Consider the following 16886-nt stretch of genomic DNA (forward strand, 5'->3'; position numbering starts at 1 on the left):
CAACTTTGTTCTGCCATATAATTAAAGTATGCTTGTTTTATTAAAACAAGATATGTGATGATGATAACTTGAGTATGTCTTTTGCCAAATCCATGGTAATTGATAGCACCAGTGTTGTGTGGGTCACACTTCAGGTTTATTCCTTAGATCCTTTGAATTTTTTTCTGGTCAAAAGTACCCAGAATCTATAATAAAATTTGAAAAGAAACATGACCGAATTTCTGTTTTTACACACAATTGTTAACTGAAGTCACTAGTCTGTTTCAATGTCGACTAGGATTAAAATTAGGAAGGAATGTTTCAATGTGATTTACTTTTAAGGAGTGATTTTTCTTTTGATGAATGAATTAATTGAAATGTACAAGTTTCAAAGAGAGTGCTGGATTAAGCTCTCAAGTGGTCTGTTTTATTTTGGCTGACAAAAAGCTTGACAAGCTTTTGGCCGTAGCAGTGTTGTTTCTGTCTGGCTTGTTATATCAGGGGAAGGAAAATGCCTTACTATAAATACAGTGAAATAGCTATCATGTACAGCATCATTGCTTTTGGCTTCGAGATGGTAAATAGCTCTTCCAGCACTACATGGTAACTTACCTGTGATTTAGGTCATGGTGTATTATTCTCTGCAACTTGATTTTTGACAAAGGACCTGTTTTGTTCAGCAAGATACTTCACTTCTCAAACACTTTGTTAGAAAGTTGCTTTATGCTTGTAAAATCTGAAAGCAGGGACTGCTTTTCAGGAAGCTCATGTGCAAGTATAAATGGGATGTCATCAAACTTCTCACGTTTACAGCATGTGAACAAGTTTGAACAGGTTTTAGCTGGCAATCAGATTTTGACTGTGCAAGAAAATCTTAGGTGAAGAATTACATTTAGTCCTAAGTTTAACTGTAGTATTCCTGTTAAATTCATGCTTCACTGTACTGTCTTATGAGCATGTAAGTGGTGATTAAATATTTTTTTTAATACAGAAAAGTAGACTGGTTGCCTGATGAAACTGCTTGAAGCATGCTGCTGGAGCTGCTCTTAATAATATTCACCACTGTTGGTTACAGATCATTTCTCTGGCTTACATGCAATGTAAAATTGATCATAAATCTAGCTTATTTTCCTTTTGTGTGACAATAATGGTGCTTAATTTAGAACAAATTATAATATGCTGTTGTAGTCAGAGAAAACTTAGGCAGTCAACTGTTGTAATAATTGATGTTAACTTTAGGTCTACTTGACTTTTTTTGGGAAGATTAGATTATTAGATCTTATTTTCTAGTAGTCAGATTTTCCCACTATTTAGGTGAAATCATGCATTTAATTTCTTCTTATCTTTTTATTGTAAAGATAAATGTAAGGTGTATAGGATTTTGAGAGTCCTTAAGCTATTACGTTTCTACGACACCTTTATTGACCAAATCTTTTTCTTCTCCTCTCTTCTCACTCAACACAGTTACAGACATAGAGCTAAAGCGACTGAAAGATGCTTTCAAGAGAACTTGTGGACTCTCATATTATATGACTCAACAGTGCTTCATCAGGGAAGTTCTTGGTGATGGAGTCCCTCCAAAAGTTGCTGAGGTAATCTATGAACTTGCTGTTTTTCTGGGGAGGCATATGCAGTTGATAGTGTACGCCTATAGATGTGCACACACAAATATGCCTATGTAGATACATGGGCTAATTTAATTTCTTTCCATTTTTCATACAATATCACAATGTACGTTTTCTATCTGAAGATAATGTTCCAGACTTGGCTCGTGGGTTGTCACTGATCTGTGCTTGACTGGGCTACTGATTCCAACCCAACTAATAGGTGGTAGATGACTTGGAAGTAAACCTGAATATCCAAATGTAGATTTTGGGAAGTAAAAGGTTGGGAAGTTTTGACACTATATGTAGCCATTATAACAGAGAATTTTATTTACTCTGGAGATGCACTTACTGTTGGTTTCTCTGAGATTCCATTGGCTTTTACTTTGTTTTCTAAAGTGCAGATTAATCTTTATAAGCTCTTAAAATAATTTTATATATAATAAATGTATAAATGAACTGAAAAATAGCCAGAATCAAAATATGCTACATGGATATAAATATTGTGTGTGTATATATCTAAAAAAATAGTAATACCATCCTGCACATGTGCATGTTTAAAAAATTATTTTCTCTCATAGTGTTGCCCCTGTCTTGAGGGAGAAATTAAAATGTTGTTGGTAGAGAAGAAAAAGATAAGCCAGACCTTTCAAATGATATCTTGCTCCTTGTCATTTCTAATCACAGCTTCTATTTCTGGTGTCTTCAGTGTTATTGACCTCACAGGCAGCGTACAAGTCTTGCAGTTTTATTTAGCTAATGTGAGTAGTGAAGTGTGCATTGCAAAAGGTTTAACACTGGTAGAGTTACTTTTTTTTTCTAAGCTTAATCTTTTCTCTGGTTTTTTTTCTGTTTTTCCTAAGTGTTGACAAAGAGGATGATATTACTTGCTTCTGTAATATAGTTAACAGTTTGATTTTTATGTGGGTATTCAATTTGTTTTCTAGTGCAGATTAATCTTTATAAGCTCTTAAAATAATTTTATATAATAAATGTATAAATGAACTGAAAAATAGCCAGAATCAAAATATGCTACATGGATATAAATATTGTTATATCTAAAAAAATAGTAATACCATCCTGCACATGTGCAATGTGCAAAAATTATTTTCTCTCATAGTGTTGCCCCTGTCTTGAGGGAGAAATTAAAATGTTGTTGGTAGAGAAGAAAAAGATAAGCCAGACCTTTCAAATGATATCTTGCTCCTTGTCATTTCTAATCACAGCTTCTATTTCTGGTGTCTTCAGTGTTATTGACCTCACAGGCAGCGTACAAGTCTTGCAGTTTTATTTAGCTAATGTGAGTAGTGAAGTGTGCATTGCAAAAGGTTTAACACTGGTAGAGTTACTTTTTTTTTCTAAGCTTAATCTTTTCTCTGGTTTTTTTTCTGTTTTTCCTAAGTGTTGACAAAGAGGATGATATTACTTGCTTCTGTAATATAGTTAACAGTTTGATTTTTATGATAATGTTCCAGACTTGGCTCGTGGGTTGTCACTGATCTGTGCTTGACTGGGCTACTGATTCCAACCCAACTAATAGGTGGTAGATGACTTGGAAGTAAACCTGAATATCCAAATGTAGATTTTGGGAAGTAAAAGGTTGGGAAGTTTTGACACTATATGTAGCCATTATAACAGAGAATTTTATTTACTCTGGAGATGCACTTACTGTTGGTTTCTCTGAGATTCCATTGGCTTTTACTTTGTTTTCTAAAGTGCAGATTAATCTTTATAAGCTCTTAAAATAATTTTATATATAATAAATGTATAAATGAACTGAAAAATAGCCAGAATCAAAATATGCTACATGGATATAAATATTGTGTGTGTATATATCTAAAAAAATAGTAATACCATCCTGCACATGTGCATGTTTAAAAAATTATTTTCTCTCATAGTGTTGCCCCTGTCTTGAGGGAGAAATTAAAATGTTGTTGGTAGAGAAGAAAAAGATAAGCCAGACCTTTCAAATGATATCTTGCTCCTTGTCATTTCTAATCACAGCTTCTATTTCTGGTGTCTTCAGTGTTATTGACCTCACAGGCAGCGTACAAGTCTTGCAGTTTTATTTAGCTAATGTGAGTAGTGAAGTGTGCATTGCAAAAGGTTTAACACTGGTAGAGTTACTTTTTTTTTCTAAGCTTAATCTTTTCTCTGGTTTTTTTTCTGTTTTTCCTAAGTGTTGACAAAGAGGATGATATTACTTGCTTCTGTAATATAGTTAACAGTTTGATTTTTATGTGGGTATTCAAGTGCTTAACAGGAAAAATTGCAATGTGTGTTAGCACTATCAAATTAAAAGAAAGTATATGATTTGCCCATAGCTTAAAGCATGTCTTCAGTATTAATTTCTTTATATGTCGTCTGGATGCTGTGACTGTTAGTAGCCCATAAGATGAAACAAAGAATGTATCCTACACTGAAAAAGATTGGTTTGAAATAATATAAAATGTTGAGAATTTTATGTTATGAGTTAACTTGTACTTTTTTATCCCTTTTATGCCAGTATTAAGGGTTAAATTACTGATTTGGATGAAGAAAACTCTTGGTCACAAATAGAGACTCTGGGTTTCAAATGTCTGCTGGCTACCTTCTACTTTATTTTTTAAAAATCTGTCCTTAAAGACACAGTTTTGGTGATGATTATCTCTTTCAACACTCATTATGGTTATACTTCAGTTTTTGGTTTCCAGTTGGTGAAATTAAATTAATGGAAGAATCGTAACTGGTTTTTGATGTCATTTCATCAAAACTGGCACATCGACATCTCAAAATTCTAGTACAAATTACTGTGTGCTTCTAGCATTCATGTTCAGGCAATGCAGTAGTCGTATCTGTGAGCTTGAATACTGTAAATTTGGACAAAATTTGGATTTGAGTCTGCTCATACTGTAAAGGGATGCTTTGTAATTCCTGGCTTCCGGATGTGGAAAGGCAGGCAAAGTCATTAGGCAGCTTAAAGCCTTGTTCTGTGTTTTCAGCCTTTCGATCATTAAAATTGATCATTTGGAGCCTTGGATTGCTGGGCTGTCTTCTCTGCATGTTTTGAATAATAGTTTTTCATATCTGAGTAGTGATAGGCCTTCAGAAACTCATTAAATTAAAACCACAGAGTTTTACAGCAGGGACATAAAACAGAGAACTGAAGCCAGTGGAACTTTGGTCAAACAATTTGCATGATTGTCGTACACACAAAACATTTTTTAAATGTTCAGGACAGTAATGTTCTGAAAGGATCTCTTGGAAAAATGGAGTTGAATATAATAATAAAATGAAATTAAGAGATGTGCTGTGTCTGCATTGTTTTAACTGCATGAAAGCTGGTCAAGTGGGGAGATGTATGAACACAGCATTTATTTTTAAATCTAAGGAAATAATGCAATTACTGTATACAATTGTGAGCACCTTGATAGAAAAAGTATTGTTCAAAGGAGGTGGAAGGACGGAATGCTGATAATATTTCAAGAAAGCATTTTTAGTAGCTTTGTATTTTAGATTGAGGAGAGGAAGAATGTTGAGAAAGGACCTCCTAACTTCAACCCGTGCAGTCATTTCAATGTCTAATTAGATTATACCTTTTATATATACCTACATATATTATGATTGTGAGAAGGTTTATACACAGCATTCTGTGGTACCTACTAAGTAGTTAAGTGTCAGTGCATCTTTTTCTTCAAATGTGACTAACTGGTTAACAAGCTGCAGTCCAAGTAATGCAAAGAGAAGAGGGATGATGCTAACAGAGACATGAAGAACACGTTGAGGGGGCTGCCAAAAGAACAAAACCGCAGACTTCTCAAGGATTGAGAGAGAAGAGGGGTCAGAAGGATAAAATCAGGAAAGAATCCAGCACATTTTATACTTTCGAGAAAGGAGCCAAAAGAATGCCTTGAGCATCCTCTCTCACTCTTCCAGCAGGCTTACTAGACCGTGTGGGCACAGGGCCAGGGATTTGGACCTGAAGGGAACTCTTTGCATAGATTGAGACTTTTTTTAACAGAAAAGGAACTATATTGTTATACTCTTCGGTTATCCCTGAAACATAACATGTCAGACTCAAATTTTATATAAAAAAAAATATAACTATGTACCATATAATTATACTAAATTTTATGTTCTGAAATGTAAATTGTGATGATACTGTCTGGGTGTGGCTATTTTAAGTAAAGCTGCAACAGTATTAAGTAATTTTGGAAAATACAAAATTGCATCATATTTTGACAGTGCATCTTATTAGCAGAAGTTTTCCAAATAACACGTGAAAAATTGTGGAGCTCCTTCCTTAGAAATGCAAACTAATCTCTTGTTATATATCGTTATATAACTATTCAGCGTTTATAAACTCTTGCCGAAGAATGATTAAGCAGCTAAACTCAAAGTAATGCCAGCTGCCGATGGTTGTAATTACGTATGTTAAATACTAATACATTGGACATTATCCATAGAATTCCTTTTCTGTGTTTATATCATAAGCAGTCAATGTGTTACGTTGAAATGATATATAGATGTAATATTTGGCATTCAACTGAGATCGTAACTGAGATGTACAAAGTTTAACAGAAGTGAGTGGAAAAACTCAGAAGTGGGTATGAATTTAGAAATATGCTTTCAGATGGATGAAGAGAGGAGACAGCTTTATTCGAGGTAATTTATAAAATAGCTGTTCTTAGAAAGTCTAAAAGCACAGAAAGGTTAAATTTGAGTGATGGAGAAGAACAAAGTGTAAAGAAAAGAACGTATTTTATTAAAATTTGTGAAAAAACCCCAGTGATTTCTCTTTTGTTTATTCATTTTTTTTCTTAGAAGTTCTGTTAATCTGAAATGTAAGAATTCTCTCTCTTTTTGTGCTCTTCGTGGGTTTTTTTGATCAAAAATAGTTATATTAAGACTTAAACTATAGTGTTCAGCAGAGCTAACTGCATATTTTAAAAAAAGTAATGATTCCAATGTAATAGAAAGGTAAATTGCTTACATATGCAGTGTAGCCTTGAAGGCATCTTGTGACATCAGAATGATTAGAAGTAGAAAGTATGGAATTCAAATCTCTGCCATGACATTGGCCATGGACACAATGATTGTATATGCTTCAAATAGAGCACAAATTTAGTTTTAATAATTCAGCCCTTCAAGCATTTGTAAATGGATTAGACTTTAGTAATAGAAGAGGACGATCTGAGCACCCTATGGGAAGTTAATGTATTTAGGTAGTGCTATGTCTTACAGTAGAATGAAACTGCAGGTTCTACATAATGTTTTCTGTAGAATTAGATCCTTCTGTGTTATCAGCCTCATTTACATTTACTTGCCTTCAGACATCTTGTAATAGTCCCAAGTGGATAGCAATGAAAGTGATAGCTTGATGGGTGGACAAGGAGAGGATTTACCGCAGGTAACACACAGAACTATACTGAGGTAAGCGTCTTCAGGGAATCCGTCTGCTTCAGCGTTATGTCTGGTAATAACTGTGATAGTAAAGAGGCGAAGAAAAATTTAGAATTTGTTACTACCTTGTTGCCCAGTACTACTTTGGAGGTGGTCTAGAACACATTCTGCAAATGAATTCTGCTAGTCTGGTTCCTACTGCTGGAAAGGCAACAGTGGTAGATTTTCCACACCTTGTTATACACAAAGCATAGAGGGCAGTTACTGTTGTAAATCTAGCGTAGCTAGTCTGTTAGGTATTTCCTTTTCTTTTTGCCACTAGAGCGCTATGTGGCTTAGCCAGATCTATCCAGTGGCCTTGACAGGCCCATGGCTGGCTTTGTTTGGTAACTCCCAGTCCTGGCTTAATTTTTACTTGAGATGGAAACCACACCTGAGGTAGTAGGAGCAGTGACTCATTCACGTGGCTCTGGTATTCAGCTCTCTTCTTCCACCCTTTACTTGTGCTTGAGGATTCTGGCTGCAGCACCGTGATGGCTGTTAGTAGAGGGGAAAGGGGATGGAAAGAGGGATTTTGGTTCCAGTAACTTCCTTCTTGTTCCACTCAACCTTGTGAACCTCTTGTAGAATCCCAACTCATTTAGGCTGAGGTACTTGGGGAAACACAGATCTGTCTGAGCTTTGTCATTAGATGTTTCTGAAGCTCATTTTTGAGCCCCGCACCGTTATCCTTGAGAGACTCAAAGCAGACATATGCCAGCCTCTGCAAATGTGGAAGTTAGTAGGCATATAAAATATTCTTTGGGAATTTTCAGCTGACTTCTTCTGCCTTTTTTTAAATAGGAAAAAGTACAGGTTCAAAGCCTCACAGTGATCTTATTGCACCTGTTTACAGAGGTTTCCTCTAACTGCTGTCAGTTTGTTTCCATCTTTACTCAGAACTGTCTCTGAAAAGTGTCAGGGTACTGTCACTTTGTGATTTACAGGTAGTTTATTATGAAACATTATTGTAAGTGATTAAACTACTAAGGAAGCTAAATTTTCTTTTATTAATAGCAAATAGTGGCCAGCAGATGACCTCAAAAGCTGTTCTTTTTAACAACGCAGGAAGATTTTATTTTCTCTCATGTCTGTTTCCGGTGTTCAGCTATTTGTTTTAAGGTAAATAAACCTTTTGGCAACAAATTTTGTTACATTTTGCTTTATCAGTGGAAAAGGTGCAAATTCTTTTCAAGTACTTTACTGATTTCTTAGCTTACAGTTAGAGTAACAAATATTGACAGCTGTCAGTTCTTTGGTAAACAACTTCCTGGCATATAGACCTGCATCAGTGATTTAGTAACTTTTTTCAGTCTTATTTTGGGAGACATGGCACTCACATTTTGCAAAGGGATCTCAGCCTGTTGAGAATTGGTTTCCTCCTTATTACACGTCATTGTAACGTTGTGCTGTCTGACTCCTTTGAAGGGCACAACTGATAATAGACTGCACTTGATGCCACAGAATGTCCTACATGGTTACGGTAGTGTATAGAACTTCTCTTGCAATATTTGAAATGTCATTTATGCAGGTATTTTGTACCAGTTTCACAGTCAGCTTAATCCTGGCTACTTATTCTCACCCTGAGGTCACCCACTTTGAGCTGGATTAGTGAAACCTGGTAACAAAAATGGTTAATTCAAATCCGAGTTGGTTCCCTGATTTCATTCATAGTCCCACTACGTGAATGCTTGTTTTGGCTTAGATGTAGGAAGTGGAGTGTGGGTGGGAATAAGTTGTTGGTGGCAGGGGAATGGCTAGCACTGGTTTAAACCAGCAATGAAACTACAGTGTTAAGAGAGGCAGAAGATGGAAAGTACTTTAAAAAAAAAATTAACTGTAGGCTGTATGTGTCTGCAACGAGACAGGCAAAATTCTAATCATACTTAAATCTAGTTTTGTTTTATTTTTTTAAATCGCAATGAAACTACAGTGTTAAGAGAGGCAGAAGATGGAAAGTACTTTAAAAAAAAAATTAACTGTAGGCTGTATGTGTCTGCAACGAGACAGGCAAAATTCTAATCATAGTTAAATGTAGTTTTGTTTTATTTTTTTAAATCTGGTTTAGAATTATTCCCATGTTTTTTCAAAGATAAAGTTGTTATACTAGAGTGTTCACTGGATGCATCTAGTAGGTTTATGATCCTAATTCTGCTATTTGTGGGGGGTCATCATACAGTGGTAGATTTTGTGCTGTAACAATTATACTTCAGAACTGAAGTCCTAATTAATGAGAGAATTTGTACACCCCTGTAGTGACTTTGTTTTATGATGGTTTAAAAGTAGATTGTTTTGATGTGTTTAAAACTTTAACTTGTTGGGTAGATTCACAGGATGTCAGACACTTAAGATAATGTTAGTGATATGCTTTTTTCCAGAACTGCTGGTAGTCTAGAAGACAAGTGTTACTCCAATTGCACGTACCATCTCTCACTGTTGTTTTCTAATCATCTGTGAGTGTAAATGTTTCCTGATGGTTATGGTGAAAGCTTTAAAAAAATTTAGAAGTCTTTTAATTCTGTAGATTGGTGGATTTTTGTCTGTGGGCCCCAAGGTGTCATGGCTTCTTTGGTAGGCTTGCAAAAAAGCCTAAAATTCATTATGCAAGCATTTGTAGTTTCAAAGGGGGAAAAAAAACCAAACCAAATAGAGCTTAGGAGGTCAAAAAAAATTAAATATGTTGCTTTAGCTGTTTAGAATTGTGTCTGGTTGTAGTTCATATGTTCAAAAACAAACAAAAGGCAGGGGGAAGGGATGCAGGTGTTGCAGTTAAGATCTGTGGGTTTCGTCCCATGGTTTACTAATGATTCCCTCTGCTTTGTGGGTAATACACAAAATAGTGAATCTGTCCACAATAATTCTAAAGCTCCGCTGACCTCTGAAGTCTGCTATTGCTATTTGGCTAAAGTCTCATATAAAGAATATACTCAAGGCTTTACTGGAGAAAAATGAAAAAGCAGTACATAACTGCGTGTACACATCCTGGTTTTAACATTGTTTATTTAGAATGTAATTCAGATGCAAGCAAAGAAAATACTATTCAAAATGTGCACAACACTTTTCTTAATAGAAATTGATCTCTGTTCCTTTATCTTTCCCTCTGAAAAAGTTATATTTCAAAAACAAGTTCAGCAAATAAGTCTGCTATCCAAACCATGATCAGTGATAGATCACTTTGTTCTGGTCTTTCACAGTAATAGTTCCCCATCAGCTAGACTTAATACTTTCTCTTCACGGTTAGATGCTCAGTGTGATGCCTATAAGAAAATAAAATTAAAAGACATAGGCACTGAAATAATTCTTCTATGTAAGAGTAATTTATAAGTTCTGACTGCTTTAAATTCTAATACCTAATGCAGATTTCTGTCTTGTGATGCTGATAAAGTACTGGTGCTTGTAGGAATAGATTTGGGATTACAGGAGGAGTCCATGTTTGAAGAGCAGTACAGCATACTACAGAGCACAAATTAAAGTATGTATTACAGGCAAGGTGAAGTAATATATTGCAGTAAGTGAGTTGGTAATTCTTGTTTACTAAAAGCGGTTGCTGTTTGTCCTAAAATGACTTACTTCCTTCATATCTCATGTATCAGTGCTGAATCACTGTTAAGATGCTGTTGCTGATGAGTAAGTTAAGCTGCAGTGTACGGACTTTTCATGGGAAAGGTAAATGCTTCAGCCCTTCTGTTGACTGCGTTGTGCCTGGTGGCTGCTCTGTGGATCTTCGAGTAACTTCTGAATAGAAGTCTTGATTTCTACTGTTTTCTATTGGAAGAGAGATTTAAACACTGTTGTTAGAGCGGGGTACTAAACTGGAATGGCCATTCTAGCAACAGTTGCAGTGCTAAGATAGGTAAGGTGTAGTTGATGGAAGGTGTTTTTTGTGTGTGTGTGTCACATCTTTTCGAAGCAGTAGTTTTTGATGGCTTACTGGAAGTGCATTGCCTGTAATTGGGGCAATGAAACACTTGATGCTCCAACATCCTCTTGATGGCTTTGAGACTATCAAAGCCTAGTCTGGAGGAGATTTCATCTTCATTACCTTGATGAAGTGTGGGGAAGTAGCACCAGTGAGCAAGCAAGAAGCTGTCTTCATTGGAAGATTCTAACAATTTTTTTTATATTGCTGTTCATGAAAAGTACCTGCATTTCACTAGATAAAAGACCCTGGAAAGGCTATTTTATGGGTACTGGAGGAGCTGCAAAAGTGTAACAGAATTAATATTAGAAGCGTGTTTAGCTGAATGTGAGGTGACTAGCCTAAAAACCACATAAGACAGAGCCTCGGTATAAGTTGTTGCTTTTAGTTCTGACATCTCTGTTCTCCCTGTTAACTTTTTGGTTAACTTCTCTGTTTTATTCTTGTAGGTTATCTACTGTTCATTTGGAGGAATATCCAAAGGGCTGCACTTCAATAACTTGATAGTCGGATTAGTTCTACTTACAAGAGGCAGAGAGGAAGAGAAAGCAAAATGTAAGTAATGTAACTTACTACAGTACCAACAGGATAGTGGATAGTGACTGTAAAATACACTTATGTAAAGCAAACATAAACTGTGTTATATTAAGTCCCTATTTTTATACGTAACCAGGGCATACATTTGCCAATAAAGATAGCATTTTTAGACATTTTTAGCTGTATATTTTGAAATTCAGTGCATTTTAGTTTTCTATACTCACCAAAATGAAATATTTGATAAGTCACCATGAATGTAAATGTTAGGATCCTACAGAAAGACTGTTGATCACTGTATGTGGGCAGAGGAAGGAGGGCGGCATTGATGTTTTTCAAAACAAATGAAAGCATCTGCCTACTGACTTCTGTTGTTTTGTCTTCCTTGTTAATCTGACTTGATAGTATTTATTTTCCTTTTGATTAATGGACAATGGTAAAAGAAAAAGGAGATACTTCTTGACCTAACCCTTGTTGAGCTATATTGAAATTGAATCAATCTAAGTTTTTAGTCCTTTAGTTGTTGCGTGGCTTTTGGCATTCTCAGCCAGATGTAAACTTAATATTTGAAAAATGTAACTACCGTAGTTGCTTAAACATATCTCTACTTCCTCAGACATCTTCAGTCTCTTTTCTAATGAATCTGGGAGTTATGTTGTCCGTGAAGAGATGGAGAAGATGCTGCATGTGGTTGATGGGAAAGTCCCAGAGTCACTCAAGAAATGTTTCTCTGAGGTATTTCATACAGGTTTTATTCCACTGCATTTACAAAAAAGTGAAAATTATATTGGGTAGTTTGTTTTTCTCTGACATACACATGCTCGTGCATGTATGGGAACAAATTGACCTTGTTTAAATTGGGTGAAAGCTCATAGTTTTTTATGTTGTAATATTACATGTAATTTGTATTGATGTAAATAGCAGCTTGGTATATAAATGTAGGCATTCTCCATGCTGCTTTACTTACTGTGCTAGCTTGAAGGATATAATTTCCCAAGGGTAATCATGTTATCAAGTAAATTTAAATACTAATATTGCTAGTGGAATTTTATTCATTAGTGTGGACATTTTATTGCAATCAGGGAAGAAATCTAGAACACAGATCTGAGAGGGGAAAGAAAATCAGCATCCTGGATTTAAAAATGCCTGCCAGCAGTGGTTGCTTAAAAATAATAATTTTATAGTATTACTTTTGTCTCACTGTGCCTGCCAGGAGCTACAACATTTATTTATGCTTTAGGTTGTTTGAGAGATGTAATCTTTTATGAAGCTTGCTGAAGTCTTCCTCTAAAACAGGCTATTGTTACTTATAAATATTCACAGATACTTCTTTGGCACTAGTGATCCTGATGAATTGTCAGGTTTTTGTGCTTTGGTTGCTTCATTTGTTATCAGAGGACTATAGATCAGCAAAATCTAGTCATCATTATACATTCCACTGAAAAACTGATTGACTAGAAGCTTTATTTGTGGATATCAGATTACTTAGTTACCTTAAATTTTATTGTACTGTATTGAAGATAACTTTGGTTATGGGCGTTGGCTGAGGCAGACTCATTTAATCTGGCGGTGGTATCATGTTGGCTTTATAGACAATGATTACATTCTTCATTCTTGGCTGGAATCATAAATCATATGTATACTGCAGTTCAGTTTCTGGAGCTGACCCACTTCAGTACTTCCTATTTATAATTTCCCATCAATATGGTGTGATGAATTATACCCTAAAAGTTAATTACACACTGTCCAAGAAATCCAGAAATACTTTATGAAGACTTGCAGGAAGAAAAGTATCAATCTGGCTTCATACCATTTTCCTGTTCAAAAAAATGCTGTATATTGATTTTTCCTTTAAAATGAAAATAGTGTAATAACCCACTCAGCAGGATTTACTGACCTGTTAATCATACTAGTTCATTGCTGGAGAGTGAGAAAGTTTAATGTTCCTGCTGTGGGCCTTCCTTCCTGCCGTATGGCGGATGAGTTTATGCTTTCAAGGATGATGATTATAGGTACTTCTATTCTTTCCTTCAGAATTATTGCATGTACTCATCTAGAAATAGGAGCTTTAAAAAATATCTGAGTTTTCCTCACTCTTGTTTCTGAAATACAGGAAACAAATTCAGTGATACCTGTATTGCTCTAGTTGCTCAAGTTCCATCATGGCTCAGCTGTAAACATTACTTGCTTCAAATGCTTTTTTCCCCCGTCCACAGCTTTCCTGTCCCTCTTCTTCGTTGTCCTTCCTCTAATCAATTGGAACAACGCAGAGTCTTAGTGAAACGTGACACAGCTCTTGCTGCGTTTACAGAAAGCAGGGAAAAAAGTAGAGGGAAAGTAGAGTGGAACAGGTAGTAAGAAAATTATCTTATCTCTGATCCAAACTGTTAGAGAAATTAAAACAAAAATTTGTGGGCTGCTTTTTTCTTCTCTGTTAATTTGGCAGTAGAGTTTTTTTTGCTTAAGCAAGTGGTTCCATAATGGGTTAGATCCTGCAAAGTTCACGCTGGTGAGTTACCCTTTTCCTGACTGTCGTTTATTCTCCTACCTTTGTGCTGGCTCAAGTATTTATATGTTGCCTTGATGAACAGGATTGGGGAACTGATCTGGCTGAGAAGTAAACCCCTTTTCTGTAGCTCCTAATCCTGTAGGTTCTTTTTCAGCTAGAGATCTAGTTTTGCCATGTGACTGCGCTAATGTGATTGCTGTCACGAAAGGAAGGGATGAAGGATCAGAAAAAGTGTTGGTAAGAGGAAGGTTAGGACCATGCTGTCAGTCAGTAGTGTGGATATATACAGATTAAACTGGTGATGGAATAGCAGTGTAGCATCTTGACTCCTTGAATTATAACCATGTGGAGGTCTATGATAGTAACTGTAAGTATTGGGTTATTTCTGCATCTATTTGTTGGAGAAAAACGTAACGCTCTTTTTAGTCTAGGAAAAAGAGGCATAAAAAGAATGAGTATCTGGAACCTGAAATAATCCATTACAACTGGAATATGAAGCAAATGTTTTAGCAGTGATGGTGATTAACCATTTGAGCAACCTGGCAAAGGAAGTAGTGGATTTTCAATTTTCTGCAGTTGCAGGTAGTCTATGGCCAAATGCAAATTGTTGGATTCTGTAGAGGTGTCAATTCAGTGAAGTTTAATGGTCTGTGATATTAGGGAAATTTAAATAATCAGTGACTTGAAACCTCTTTCACTTTGCAGACCCCTGTTTATTTCCCATGGAGATTAGGATCTCCATATAATGAGTTTGTCTACTGATAATAGGTTTGCTTTTATTTTAGTTAGTTTTGTAGGTGCTGTAGAAATTAGTCTGCTGATCCCTATGGTTTCATGGCCACGGCTTGGAAACCATTCAACTAAATGGTTTAAACAGCCTCTCCAGCATTTAAACTCTGTGAATCTACATTTTTTATGAGATATCCAGCAAGAGAGGCTGAGTTAGGAGATACAGTGAATGTCATGTTTACTTGTATGCTCCAAAGTGGGTTTTGGTCAATAGAGGCAAAAAAAATTACATGCTACTGCAGTGGTTAAGCATACTATTAGTTATTCACAAATCTAATTTTTCTATGTTAAGTGTTTATATACTTGCGCAGAAATAACAGAATGTTTATGATTTTATAGCACCTCTTATTTGGCACATAAGAGCTTTTGTCTATCATAATAAATTTAAATTCATAAAAATAACCTCTCTTATTTTGAGTTGTAAGTAACCATTTTTCTTCTAATCCCCTTAACCTGAAGTTCAGAGTAAATGGCTTTCCAAAGGCCACATTGAGTAGGTGGTTGAAATGCAGAGAGAACTGAGGAGTCTAATTTCCCTCTCAGTGCTGTATTTCAGAATGAAATGGGAAAACAGGCATGGCTCCAAAGAAAAAAATTATTTTAGTACTTATTTTTATAGGAAATTGTCCCAATTCTTGTTCATACAGCTGGATGGTTCCTGTTTACTGGTACTGAGAAAGCAGAGAAAAACAGCTCACATTTTCTTATTTTTCTTACAGGGTGAAAAGGTAAACTATGAGAAGTTCAGGGTTTGGCTACTGCACAACAAAGATGCTTTCACGTTTTCCCGTTGGCTGCTGTCTGGAGGTGTGTATGTGACACTCACTGATGATAGCGATACCCCTACCTTCTATCAAACCCTGGCTGGAGTCACACACTGTACGTAAACGATGCTTGTTCTTATGTGCATTTTTTTAAAACTGTTTCAGGGTTCACAGACACAAACTCTTGCCTTGCTGTAGTTGTTCATTAAATCTCACTACTCTGATGAGGTACATGCAGTTCTGTTCAGTGAGATAACTTTCTTTTCCGTGCTGATTTGTTCTCTGCTTTTTGTGCTGCGACATGTAAAACATTGTTATGTATAAGGACACAGTGGATCATTATTTTTAAGAGATAACAATACTGAGATTACAACACTTCTTATAGTAGAAGTTTGTTACTGAGCAAATTTAAAAAAATAAAAAGGAAGATATCTTCTCTTTGACAAATACATTTATCTGAAGTGACTTGACATTAATACTGGTTTTATATTTGGTCTTTCAGATATAGTGGATCATAAAACTATTGAGACAGTTCCGAAAATAATGCTCATTTCAAAAATAAGTATTACCTCTTAATTTGCTTTCTGCAGTGAAACAAGTAATATTCCTGGCATGTGATACAGTCAGGGAATTAAATTAACTAAAGAGAAGCCTCCTCAGGATTTGCATTTAGGAATAATCTCCAAACAACAAATGCTTCCTTATGTCTATATTAATGTAAACAAAGGAGCAGCTGTTTTTTAAATTAAATGTAAAAACAAAAGACTGATAAATTATACTTGATGTGCAAGTATAATGTAAGGATACATTACAGTAAAGCATCTAAGGGACTTTGGTATCCCTAGGAGAAGGGTGTTTGCTATTGAGATGTCAGTGATTTGAGGAATCTGGTTGTTTTATGTACTCTCGTAGATTTTCTTTGTTGGTGTGAGCATGGCATTTAATCTCTTTAATGTGTGGGTTTCTTGAATAAAGCTACATATATTTTTTCTTTTGGTTTTAAATATGAGCATTAAAACTCTGTTCTGACCATCTGAATGAAAATGCATAATAAAATTAGAAGCTTATAGACGGGTAATTTATTTGCATTACATGAGGGACTGCAGTAGACATTGAGGACACAGAAGACCACTAAATACTCTGAGGTCTAATAGACAAGGTAGAGAGAGAGGTATGTTAAAAAAAAACAACCAACAAACCCTCTTTGAATTTGCTAGACTTCAGCCCTGGAAAAAAATCTCCCAAGCTGTATCAAATTGAGATCTTCCATGCCTCCAACCTTGTCAAGTCTCCTTTGCCCGAAGTGTGGTTGAACCCCAGCTGGCAACCAAGCCCCACGCAGCCGCTCGCTCACTGCCCCCCCCCCC

General features: G+C 35.7%; 1 protein-coding gene across 1 annotated transcript in view; it reads left to right on the top strand.

Moving 5' to 3' along the window:
- Positions 1 to 16886, top strand: part of USP32 (ubiquitin specific peptidase 32) — a 65443-nt gene that overhangs the window by 2610 nt on the left and 45947 nt on the right. Inside the window, exons 2-5 of the mRNA XM_019471780.1 lie at positions 1444 to 1571; positions 11373 to 11478; positions 12074 to 12192; positions 15475 to 15634. Of these exons, the coding sequence (XP_019327325.1) occupies positions 1444 to 1571; positions 11373 to 11478; positions 12074 to 12192; positions 15475 to 15634 (513 nt within the window). The remainder of the gene's footprint in view (positions 1 to 1443; positions 1572 to 11372; positions 11479 to 12073; positions 12193 to 15474; positions 15635 to 16886) is intronic.

The sequence above is a fragment of the Aptenodytes forsteri genome, unplaced genomic scaffold (assembly GCF_000699145.1).
Source record: "Aptenodytes forsteri isolate BGI_AS27 unplaced genomic scaffold, ASM69914v1 Scaffold66, whole genome shotgun sequence".
NCBI lineage: Eukaryota > Metazoa > Chordata > Aves > Sphenisciformes > Spheniscidae > Aptenodytes > Aptenodytes forsteri.